The sequence below is a fragment of the Paramormyrops kingsleyae genome, chromosome 1 (assembly GCF_048594095.1).
Source record: "Paramormyrops kingsleyae isolate MSU_618 chromosome 1, PKINGS_0.4, whole genome shotgun sequence".
NCBI lineage: Eukaryota > Metazoa > Chordata > Actinopteri > Osteoglossiformes > Mormyridae > Paramormyrops > Paramormyrops kingsleyae.
In genome coordinates this window covers 26,749,156-26,762,042 of record NC_132797.1, presented here as the reverse complement: position 1 = coordinate 26,762,042, position 12,887 = coordinate 26,749,156, and the positions used below count along the sequence as shown (strand labels likewise).

Below are 12,887 nucleotides of genomic sequence, written 5' to 3'. Positions count from 1 at the left end.
ACCAGGAGCTGGAGGTCTACAGTAGTCCTCCCACTTACATTGTCCTGCCAAGAATCCTGCCAAAAATCACAGTACATGTGTCACTCTGGAAAAAAAAAAGTCTTTATTTCAGTGACATTTCTCAGCTGTCTTTAGTCCTGACAACCACTTCAATGCATCGTGAAACATTCTTGGCCAATTTTCTGAATTTCCATGCCAGTTCTGAGGGAGCCTTTTGGGTCTCGCTCTCATTCTGACTATATTATTTGCCAAGAATGTTCTGTTTAAGGCCTAGACTGTATGTTTTCTGGTGTTAATGATTTGACCGGAAATTCAAGTGTTCCACGTCATCCCCTGCAGGTCAGCGGCCTTCCAACACCAGACCTCATCTGGCAGCTTAACGGGCAGACAATCCGACCTGACAGTGCCCACAAAATGCTGGTGCGGGAGAATGGTGTCCATTCGCTGGTCATCGAGCCAGTCACCTCCCGCGACGCTGGCATTTATACCTGCATTGCCAGCAACCGTGCTGGCCAGAACTCCTTCAACCTGGAGCTCATCGTTGCAGGTAAGCAAGTTAACGCCTTGCATTCATTTCTTTCTTACCACATTGTTTCCTGTAACAGCTGAATAGGCTCAGTTATTGACCCCTAAAGCAGCCTCAACCCAGTCTTCTGGGGACCCTCAGACAGTCTGCATTTTTGCACCCTCCCAGCTCTCAGCAAACCTGAACCAAACAATCAAGAATGAATCAAACAATCAAAAACACAGAATACCTGGTTCAGGTGTGTTGAGAGGTGGATTGAACCAAAAATGTGGACTGTTCAGAAACACTGTTCTAGTCTATAATCTATAATAGTAGATACCTACCAAGCCCCGCTTTTTGAACTCCCCCTACCCTGTCTAACTGGCACCCAACCCGTCCTGCAGCCAAAGAGATGCACCAGGCTCCATCCTTCGTGGAGAAGCTGCAGAACACAAGTGTAGCCGAGGGGCACCCCGTGCGCCTGGAATGCCGCATTGCAGGCGTCCCTTTCCCCCAGATCTTCTGGAAGAAAGAGAATGAGTCACTCACTCACAACACTGAGAGGCTCAGGTAGGATGTGCCATGAAACTTGGAGTGCCCTCCAAGAAGCAGGCTGCTTTTACCCTAGAATGGGTCAGAAACTATACTAGGCCGATCTCCTGTCCTGATCTTTGAACCTGTTGACTATTCCTTGGTATCATGCTAGGGCAAAATAAGTTGCTGAAGTGGTCTTCCTCTGCTATTGGTAATTAACTCAGTGTCTGTTTGACTGCTATCCCAGCATGCACCAGGACAACCATGGTTACATCTGCATGATCATTCAGCCAGCATATAAGGAGGATGCGGGATGGTACACAGTCTCTGCCAAGAATGAGGCCGGCATTGTGTCCAACACGGCTCGCCTGGACATCCACAGTGAGTGTTGTGGGGTCATGTTGGGCTTGGGGAGTAGAGGACTATCTCAGTGGTCAACCTCATTCTTTACTGACATACCGGATGCATAGGGACCTCACAGAGGCCTTCAAATGAGCTTTTAATACGATAATTTTAACCAAAAGTCAAAAAGAGTTCTAGTCCTGTCTGTTAAAGCCTCTCATGTTGGGTTTTAGTCCTTATTTGGCCTCTTCTGACATCACTATCTGGTCAGTTAAGTATTCAGTTCAAAGGTTACTTTCATGGTCTTCAAAGTTGCCTTAGCATTCCTTCCTCGTGCCGCTCTAGGCCTGGCTCGCTCTCACTTTGTTAGAATTTGGATGCCGTCCCAAGGAACCCAATCAGCTCATTTCGGCTGAAATATTTACGGGAAGATAGCATGAGTTGGGAGTCTTCAATCTAATGCGGGTCAGGCCCCCAAGCTTTCAGATCCCTATCGTCACCATTTAACTGCGACGACCTGAGTTCCAGCCCGTCACCGGAATGCAGTTGGAAAAAGAAGGTCATGAATGTAGAATAAATTACTAGTAGCAACTCTTCCATTAGACTAAGTTTTGAAACATCAGAAGTCATTCATCAAATCAGCGTTAGACCGCCTTACCCCCTTTAGCGGCTGCCAGAGAAAGCACTCCTCCTTTGGCACCACCAGTGCGGCTTACAGTAACGGCTTATGGAAAGGGCTTGTTATTTTAGTGCCAAGAGCACAGCTCCTTATCTTTATTGGGGGGTGGTTAGGAAACTGAGTTGAGGCCTTTAATAAGAAGAATAGCCGTGCAAAGAAATGTTTGGGCTAGTTGCTTAGCAGAGGCATTCAGGCAAAGCAGCTTTGATGCTTCAAGTAGCTTTTTTTGTATTTACTGAAGCTATTCTGTAAAAGGAGCCTGTAAAGGGGTACGGTCTTTAAGCGCCTAACCTGCAGTGTCATTGGAGAAGTGTCTGTAAACAGCTATGATATGATGCAACATGCTCACTGATGTTGCAGAGCAAGGTTCATCCTCAGTTCACACGTAGCGGTGATACCCTTGGAAAGCGAGACCTCGGTGATTGGATAGCAGAGCCAGGTTGACGCCCACATCTGCTCTCCCTACAGCTCAGTGGCAGCAGACCCAAACCGCGAAGCCAAGGAAGGTGCGGCCATCAGCAAGCCGCTACGCCGCGCTGACGGAGAAGGGTCTGGACGTGAAGGCCGCCTTCTTCCCGGACTCTAGCCCGGTGCACCATCCTGGTGGCCTGGTGGAAAGCGACGATCTGTAGGTTCCAGATGCCCCCTTTTGAGGGGGGGAGGGGCGGAACATACCCCAGCACTCCTGGATGACACAGAACCCTCCCCTCGCCCCTACCAACCCCGACCATTTTGGAAGGAAGAATCAGGAAACAGAAAAATGGCCACTGTCTCCTAGACCTGCCCTGCATCATGTGACCTGAGCACATGACATGAATCAGCAGGACGCCTACAGGCTAAGACTCAAAGTGCATTTTTTTCTCCCCTTTAGATTTCTCTGCTCAGGTTAAACACAACCTATGCACCCATATTTTAACTTGAAGTTCCAAGACGCTATTGCATGGTCCCAGAAATAAAAGGCTGACTTTCATAGACATCTTATTTCATGAATCCTGAACCTTTCAAACCCTAAAGTGTCTTCAACAGAAGCAACAAGTCATGCCTTCTTTCAGACAACAGGGACATAAATCGAGCGGAATGACAAGGTCATTTACACACGTCTAGTAGATTCTGAAAGGAGGAAGAAGCAGGGGCAGGTGATTCTCTTAAGTGCCAGGGCACCTTCAGACTGTGGTGGGCCCCTCTTCCTATCTGCTAAAGTAGTATCTTGTTCAGCATGTTGGCAGAGTGCCTGTGTATGTATGAGTAGTGGTATATATATATTTATAGATGCTATGAACTTGCCTCATACCTTCTCCACGACAAGGAGGTGGATGTTGGGAGGGTGTGGCTCTATACCATTGTGCTAATCCCCGGCATCCAGGCAGTGGAAGATATGGTGCCTTTATGTTTCCAGAGACATGTCTTGGGTGGTTGGTTTTGCTGGGGAACTGTGGCTGGGCTGAACTGGGGGGTGTGTGGCAAACATCATTGCCATGGTAACAACAGTGCGGTCTGGGACATTTAGAAGTTTGGAGGGACTTTGAGTAGCTTTTGCATGTAGAAACCATTTATTTCAGCTCAAGACAGAATCCTGGCTACATCCTAAGATGCTGTACTTTTTACAGAATGTGACATACCTCTACCTATTTAACCACATGCTATGGTCATAGTGACCCAGAAGTGAAGAGTAAGACAAACGATTGGATGGATGGTGAAGAGTAAGGCAAACGACGATTGAATGGACAGTGAAGAGTAAGGCAAACTGTGATTGGATTGATGGTACGCTGTATCTGGATGGCATATGAAAAGTGAACCGGGTTATGATTGGAGGATAAAAATGAGGCAAGCTGTGATTCGACTCTTACATGTTCAGCATTTCAAGGATATCAGGAGAACACAAATATTGCACATTTATTAAAATCTATAAACTGGAGGAACTCCATGTTGTTTATGAATGTCATTAGGAAGACAAGCCTAGCATGAGGTGACAGAACCTGGTTCTGAGTGATGTGGTTCAGCCCAGTCACAATGTTCCCCATGTGTGAGCCAATGTGGTCCAACTTAATCTGGCATTGTTGAAATTCACAGCTTGCTGGGGGCATGCTGTCCGAACTGGAAGGAATGAAGTCGGAATGATAATGATGATCTTTCCAAGATGACCAGTCTCCTGCATTGTTTTCACACCTGGTCTGACAGCAGCAGTGATGAGCTGCTTTTGCATAACAGAAAATGACTCTCCTTTCTTTGTAGTGATAAGTTATGTCAGTGATCCTTTTCTCCTCTGTTGTCAATGTAACTTAAGCCTGGTCTGTATTTAAATTCTTTACACAAACTGCCTTTGCCACTGGCACATTTTAATTATTTATATCTGTGCGCATATTGCATTTTAGAGAACCTTGTATTTGAGTTTTTTTCTAAGCAAAATAAAACATAAAAAAGACTTGGGATACTTATAGGTTATATCAGAGGGTCACAATTATGTTCCTTATGAGCCAGAATGCTGCAGTGTTTACAAAAAGGCTTTTTTTAAAGCAACCAATCAGCACCAGGATCCTCCGGTCCAGTGACTGCTCACTTAAAACCTCCAGTAGCCTGGCTCTTAAGGACCAGGTTTGGGCCAACCAGGTTCTGTGTGCCTTTCAAAAGAAAAAGGGGGGGATCTTTGTACTTATGTAACTAAAACACACATATACATATGCTACACGCATGTAATATGTACCGGGTAACAAAGGCTTCTGTGCTCACCTGTCAACCTGCTTTTGGCACCTGTCAGTGAGACACAACACAGCAAGCACACTGACTTATTCTGACACCTTTTTTTTTTTAATAAACTCACATGACAATCTGTGCTTGTATAAGGATTGTCCTACAGATGGTATTCTTGACCTAAAATTACAATAAAAAGCTCTGGAAGTAACAGACCTTTGAGAGTTTTATGAGTGAAGATAACCTATACCTTTACAGAAAGCAATCATGTTCTCCCAGTGTTCCTCAGAAGAAGGTGGTCAAGGCTTGGGTCTACAGAACCTTCATGGAGAGGCTTGGGCCTACGGAACCTTCACGGAGAGGCTTGGGCCTACGGAACCTAAACGGAGAGGCTTGGGCCTACGGAACCTTCACGGAGAGGCTTGGGCCTACGGAACCTACACGGAGAGGCTTGGGCCTACGGAACCTACACGGAGAGTAACTTACTAAAAAAATCTATATTAAACTTGTTCATGCAGGTGTATTTGTACCCATTCAAAAGCTTGGCCCTCACTAACTAATTCGATGCACTGTTTGGGTGCTCAGGCAATAATGCAGATGTGAAAGGAGGAAATTAGCTTAGCACTGGCTGTGGTCCATTAAACTAGACACATACGTCAAAAACTGGCGATGTAATTGCATGGCTGAGAGAAGGGGGCAGTACCTTGCTTGACCCCTAGTCACCACACATTGCCAATGAGACTATTACTCGATCAAAGAAACCAAGGCAGCAAAAATGGAACACAATCAATGCTGGAAACCAATACATTAACACTGCAGATCTGAAAACTGCAGCTGGATTCAATGACAAAATAGCCCAGGTGTTTGAGGCCGATTCTTAAGTGAACTCGTGAGCCCCATAAACAAATCCTGTCAGTTCATCAGTCCTATTAATGTGAAACGTGGGGGCGTGTCCTACGAGGCCAGTCTCAGTCCACCATCTACCAGCAGCACCTGGCCAGTGACGTAGGGTGTCTCCAGCAGGAAGTGAACGGCGTGGGCCACATCCCTGGGCTCCCCGAAGCGGCCCAGGGGGACCGCCCGTTTCAACTCATCCTCATCCAGAGCTGCCGTCATGTCCGTGCGGATCAAGCCTGTTGGGGATGAAGACAAATAAATACCCTCCAGCAAGTCAACACTAAATGTTAGCTATGCATTCAGTAAACATGTGACGGGTGAAGGGAGTTTTCTTTAGCTGTAATGGGGGCGGGGGGGGGTGTACCCGGGGCCACGAGGTTGACACGGATGTTGCGTGGTGCCACCTCCTTGGCCAGAGACAACGTGAAGCCCTGGAGACCAGCCTTGCTGGCACTGTAGACAGTCTGGCCCACGTTACCCTTGAGACCGACTACCGACCCTGCAGCACACATGGGGATTGGGGGGGGGGGGGGGGGGGGGTGAGACATAAAATGCTTAACTTTGTATATGTTCTTGTCAAGTAAAAGTATTTATCTTTATAAAAGGTAAGATTTGGTATTCTAAGTTTTCTTACAAAAATCCATTTAATATTGCCTGTACACGTACTATACATACTAGGGACACTGTTCATTTAAAATTGTAGAATAGTATAGACAATACACCTACAGGATATCAAAGTTCAGAAACACTTTTAATTTTACTGTTTTTCTCTCCTTGATTTCATGCAGTAGAGACATAAACTAGGCATAATTAGTCATGCTGCCATTTTTCTGAATGGAGAGTTTTCATACAGAATAATGAAGAGTTAATTATTCAGTTAAAAGGTGATGTGTTTTTATTTTCTTCTTAAATATAAAAATAACAAAACCGTACTATTAGCATGGCCCAAAAACCGTGACACATACTGAACCGTGGGGAAACTGCACCATTACACCCCTAGTGTCCACAGCATAGTCAGCCCCGTATATGCGCTGTTTTGGCCGATTTAGTATGTTGAATCAGCGTTGAAGATAGCTGGTGAAACTGAGTTCTCTGATTATGCTTTATGTCAGCTGTCACCTGTATTCGTGCTGGTGTGGGCCAGCACAAACTTTCACAACAGACAGAAGGGGATGGGAACTGTTTGTTCGTCAGCCTTAGTTGGTGCTAGTTTTTTTGCTGTCGGTTTGGTGTGAAACCAGCTTAACAGTAACTGGGAAACCATTTTTTTTTATTCTGGCACCACCTCCTGGTCAAAATGCTTAAATAGGTTTCTGGGAGACAGTGCAAAGAAACTGATGGAATACTTAACGTTTTGTGATGCCTGTGCAACTGATTTATGGTGTATGTACGTACATGCCTGTGCGTCAGGGCTGTACCCTTACCTATGTTGACAATGGCTCCACCCCGGTTCTGGAGCATGCTCCTTAGTGAAGCCCGGCAGGTGAGCATCGTACCCAACAGGTTGGTGTGGAGGATGGACATCATGTCTTCCGGTCTGGTCCGAGCGAGCAGAGCGTCCCTGACAGAGACAGTCCCCAACTCTACATGATGATGCAGACTGCTGGTAATTTAAGCAAATTATAGCAAAAATTGCCATCACATGACTTCAAGTCCCCACCCACCTAAACAGACATACCTACTGATGCCAGCCGCATTGATCAGGTAATCCACATTCCCACACTCGCGGAGGATCTGCTCAAAGGTTCTCTGCACATCCTGCTCACTGGAGACGTCACAGTTCAGGCCAATGTGATCCGCTGTAAGCATAGGACAGTTTTTCATTCACAGTGTAACCCAGACTTAATTTTGACAACATATTTTGATTTAGATTAAGTCTTTTGACAAAAATGCAATTTAGTTTTAGTAATATTTTAGCCTTCTTATTTTTTAGTTTTAATCTAGTTTTAGTCAATGAATTTTACAGGATATTTAGTCAACTAAATCTACATAACATGCAGTAAATGAAAGTTTAATTGTACCAAGTCATAGTCTAAAACATTTTCACAATTATATACTCAGCAAAAAAAGAAACGTCCCTTTTTCAGGACTGTGTATTTCAACAATAATGTTCTAAAAATCCAAATAACTTTACAGATCTTCATTGTAAAGGGTTTAAACAATGTTTTCCATGCATGTTCAATTAACCATAATCAATTAATGAACATGCACCTGTGGAATGGTCGTTAAGACCTTAACAGCTTACAGAAAGTAGGCATTTAAGGTCACAGTTCTAAAAACGCAGGACACTAAAGAGACTTAGAAAGAAAATATATATATATATATATCCAACATAAATGGGAAAAAAATCCTAGACAGTGATATTTAAACTTATCATTTCCTGCTATTAATATCCCTACAAACTTTGGATGCTGTGAAAACGTGCTAATAATTACACAGAAAGCTTGGAAACCAATACAACAACTTTTATTTATTTATGGCAAGTCACTAAGCATAATTTTTGGTGTTATGAGCATGAGCATGAGCATGGCCATAGGAAAAAAATAAATACTAAAGAGATCTTGAAGTTCAGAAAGGGTGTTGTGTGAAAAAGGCTGTCTAATTATAGACGACATGGAATGATTTAAATAAATCGCTGGTTTTGAATGGGTGTTACGGTTGTATTAATACGCCTATGCGATGCGTGTTACCGCCAGGAAGGGATGCGGCAGCCGCACGGGCGGCGTCCAGGTTTCGGGAAACGACAACGACTCTTTGGCTCTTTTCGGCCAGGAGAGAAGCGACCGCCTGCCCGATGCCCCGGGAGCCTCCGACCACCACGCACAGCCGGGACATGGTCCCGCCAAAGTCCCGCAGGTCTGCAAAGTGTAAAAGGAGCATACTTTTAATATTAATTTCTTACATAGAAATTAAAAGAAAAATTCAACACTCACGGGAGCATAAATTAGAATATTAGACCAAAATACAATTTTAAATAAATAAAGCAAGTCGCGGGAATATGCAGATATTATTTATTCTATTTATATATATTGTATTTCTGCTTCTGTATATATCATGGTGTACATAGCGCAGAGTCTCTTATAACTTTATTTTTAGTTCTTATTCTTATATCCTTTTCTTTTATGTTCTTGTCCTGTGTCTATGTGTGACCGTCTGTAGTAACATGAGCAATTTCCTCCGGGATAAATAAAGTTTTTCTGATTCTGATTCTGATATTACCGTCGTGTGGATGTGCTGCACGGACTTATAGTTACAATCACGCAACTGATTTTACTATTTTTCTTGAGAACATTAAAATGGGTTTCATTTGTGATTAAATCTAACCGGACACAGTCGTCCGGTCTAATTTGCATTAAGATTCCTATTGTAATAATATTATACTAATACAATAAATGAGTAACACAGAAGAGCAGCGGCAGCCAGTTGTGATTACACGTGTTCCTACAGGCGGGATCAGACAGGTGTCATTAAACACCTTCAGGTCCAAAAAGCGGAAACTCTCATCACACTGCTCCCGTCTTCTCCAAACAGACATGGGATACACACGCAACCCGCGTTTGGCTTCTTAATTAGCAGTTATCGTTTCATTATCTGCATTTATCAGAATCTGCAATATGCAAATAATTTAACGCGCGGGAACAATGAAAATGTAAAGTCAGACTACGTGCAGCTCAATATCTGCAGATGCAGCTCTTTTCCATTACACGTGCTGTGTAGTTTAACTGTCCAGAAACTTAACCCCACCTTCGACAGAAGCCGAAAGTCCTTTCAGATGTTTAGTCGGCTGTTCGTTAACAGTGACAGGGGAGAAATAAGACGACGTTCATTTTATATTTCCAAAGATCCTTCCTAGGTCACCAATGACGCGTTGCACATTCTTCTTCGGTGACCAGAGAAAATTTCACAACAAACGAGATGCACGACAACGCCGACTACTGAATAGGAGTGCAAGCAGGACAGCTGAATCCGGATCGATCCTCGCTAAAACAACCCGGCAGCGCAAAAGTGTAACCATGTGTCCGGTGAAACGGTCAGTAGTTCAGAAGGGCATTATATCAGAGAAGACACGTTTATTAAATAACTAAATATACAGCATAGTACAGCATTCGTTACAAGCCTGACATATCATGTCTTTCAGCTTCTGCTTAGTGCCGCTAGAGGGCGCCCAAACGCCGCATGTTGAATAACCGTTATACTATTATGGGGAGATGAGTATTATATCGTTAATATAATGGCACCATGTGTTTACCGTATCATAAACTGAAGCGGTCGCCTGCGCTTTGCTTGCGACAATATCCATAATATATCATATATTCATGGGCACAGTGTGATACCGGATCCGCTTTTATAATTTCCAGGCTGAGGGCTACCTTTAGTCAGAATGGCTGACCACATGTTCAGCATGGTTGCAGTCTTAAAAATGGCAAAATTGTACCAATACTTGTTTTTTAAAACTGATACAGCAGTAACATCAAAAATGTCCTCCAAGTATTTACTAACGAAGGGGAAAAAAAAAGTTTACTTGTTGCTGATTTTGTCTTTTTTTTTATGCGATGGGCGGGGCATCGTGCAGGCGGGGAAAGGAGGTGGACGATCCACTTGCGGCTAACAGGATGAACGGGGTTTATTAACAGAACTGAAAACACTGGGAAGACTACTAAACAAACAGACCACGAGGGGTCAAAAAGCAAAATAGGAAAAACAAAGACTAATTACAAAGGTCATAGCAACAAGGAACAGACAGGGAGGGAACCAAAAATCAAAAGAAGTCAACAAGAACTTCAGCAACATCAACAGGATCAGAAACTTAAATACAAAAAGCTAACAAGAGTAATGCAGAACAGGTGAAAACAATTAAGAAGGATTACAGGTAACAGGTGAAACTAATAAAACTAAAATCATGAAACTCAAATTAGGAAACAGAATCTAACACTAGGGGAATAAAAGAAAGGTAAAACACAACCATGGTCACAAAGCCAAAAACCAAAACAGAATACAAAACACAGGAACTAGAAAACTGATACAAATAAAACACTAGGGAACAAAATCTACAAAAACAGAGAAGGCAGGATTTGAACACACGACTGAGTGGATTACAGGTAGCCACATGCTCAGCTCATTGAGCAGAGGAAACACTGAAGACTGACAACAGGGAGGACAGGATGACCAGCACCACCTGCTGGCTAAACGGGGAGAAGACACGAAAGACTCGGACAGACAGGTGCAGACCCTGACACGCTGTGTCTCTTGCTTGTACCTGGGGACAAGCATATCTGGGTTAGTTTCAGCTTCCGTTGGGCAGCTTTTAAGCAGACCTTGGGCTGCAGATTAACAGACACAGAGCGGAGAAGCACAGCATGACTTTGTGCGTAAACTTAACTCACTGAAGACCTCGTATCATAACCAACAGTTAATCAATAAAAGGCTATGAGAAATGGTGGGATTTAATCATCTCATGTCAATTAATTTTCATAAAGATTTTTTTTTTTGATTGTGCAACTGCAACTAGCTTGGTTAGTTAACAGTGTAGCACAAATAGCAACGCTGAAAACACAGCGGTACATAGCATTTGTGTCAGTCACAATCCTCGTCGTACTGCGGTTGCTGTTAGGGTATAAGAATGAGTAAGAAGCCCATCAAAAATATTATTTATTTGGAAAACACCATAAAGTTACTCAGTTACCAGAATCATGATGTTCATAAACACTGCTGGCAGAAAGTTCCATTTATTGCTAAGATGAGATTCAATAAATCCCCTGTATTAACTTTTATAGGTCTCCTAGTCAGAATTCTACGTGTGTTGTTTGTGCTCGTGATTTTCTGGAAATTTAGGATGTTTGTGAGAGAAGGCAGAGTGCAGGAGAGTGACATGGCTCATTTTTCCACAGTGCATGGCCTGACATTCGTGGGAGAATCTCGCGATTTGTGCGTAATTTTAATAATTCCCGCAAATTCAGTGTACATAATGTGGGACAGTACCACCCTTAAACTGCTGTATTAGTGAAGATCAGGTTGGGGAGCATGAACTGGTATGGCGTGTTACACAACGAAGCATGAATCAGTGGAAATGGAAAGATGAAAAAAAATAAATAAATAAATAATAATATATATATATATATACACTCACCTAAAGGATTATTAGGAACACCATACTAATACGGTGTTTGACCCCCTTTCGCCTTCAGAACTGCCTTAATTCTACGTGGCATTGATTCAACAAGGTGCTGAAAGCATTCTTTAGAAATGTTGGCCCATATTGATAGGATAGCATCTTGCAGTTGATGGAGATTTGTGGGATGCACATCCAGGGCACGAAGCTCCGGTTCCACCACATCCCAAAGATGCTCTATTGGGTTGAGATCTGGTGACTGTGGGGGCCATTTTAGTACAGTGAACTCATTGTCATGTTCAAGAAACCAATTTGAAATGATTCGAGCTTTGTGACATGGTGCATTATCCTGCTGGAAGTAGCCATCAGAGGATGGGTACATGGTGGTCATAAAGGGATGGACATGGTCAGAAACAATGCTCAGGTAGGCCGTGGCATTTAAACGATGCCCAATTGGCACTAAGGGGCCTAAAGTGTGCCAAGAAAACATCCCCCACACCATTACACCACCACCACCAGCCTGCACAGTGGTAACAAGGCATGATGGATCCATGTTCTCATTCTGTTTACGCCAAATTCTGACTACCATTTGAATGTCTCAACAGAAATCGGGACTCATCAGACCAGGCAACATTTTTCTTCAACTGTCCAATTTTGGTGAGCTCGTGCAAATTGTAGCCTCTTTTTCCTATTTGTAGTGGAGATGAGTGGTACCCGGTGGGGTCTTCTGCTGTTGTAGCCCATCCGCCTCAAGGTTGTGCGTGTTGTGGCTTCACAAATGCTTTGCTGCATACCTCGGTTGTAACGAGTGGTTATTTCAGTCAAAGTTGCTCTTCTATCAGCTTGAATCAGTCGGCCCATTCTCCTCTGACCTCTAGCATCAACAAGGCATTTTCGCCCACAGGACTGCCGCATACTGGATGTTTTTCCCTTTGCACACCATTCTTTGTAAACCCTAGAAATGGTTGTGCGTGAAAATCCCAGTAACTGAGCAGATTGTGAAATACTCAGACCGGCCCGTCTGGCACCAACAACCATGCCACGCTCAAAATTGCTTAAATCACCTTTCTTTCCCATTCTGACATTCAGTTTGGAGTTCAGGAGATTGTCTTGACCAGGACCACACCCCTAAA

The 12,887-nt window shown here is 43.6% G+C and overlaps 2 protein-coding genes across 12 annotated transcripts in view; one reads left to right on the top strand and one right to left on the bottom strand.

Moving 5' to 3' along the window:
• palld (palladin, cytoskeletal associated protein) overlaps positions 1-4,959 on the top strand; it is a 57,910-nt gene extending 52,951 nt beyond the window's left edge. For all 11 annotated transcript variants that reach the window (XM_023823502.2, XM_023823498.2, XM_023823500.2 and 8 more), the window contains 4 exons: positions 340-547; positions 910-1,075; positions 1,287-1,420; positions 2,529-4,959. In XM_023823502.2, the coding sequence (XP_023679270.2) occupies positions 340-547; positions 910-1,075; positions 1,287-1,420; positions 2,529-2,692 (672 nt within the window). In that variant the 3' untranslated portion in view covers positions 2,693-4,959. The remainder of the gene's footprint in view (positions 1-339; positions 548-909; positions 1,076-1,286; positions 1,421-2,528) is intronic.
• On the bottom strand, positions 4,844-9,560 carry cbr4 (carbonyl reductase 4). Its single transcript, XM_023823505.2, has 6 exons — positions 9,390-9,560; positions 8,336-8,503; positions 7,324-7,444; positions 7,070-7,206; positions 6,010-6,144; positions 4,844-5,881 (listed from the first exon to the last, which is right to left on the bottom strand). The coding sequence occupies exons 2-6, from the start codon at positions 8,478-8,480 to the stop codon at positions 5,703-5,705; spliced, it is 717 nt and encodes a 238-aa protein (XP_023679273.1). The 5' UTR covers positions 8,481-8,503; positions 9,390-9,560; the 3' UTR covers positions 4,844-5,702.
• Positions 9,561-12,887: the final 3,327 nt, after the last annotated feature.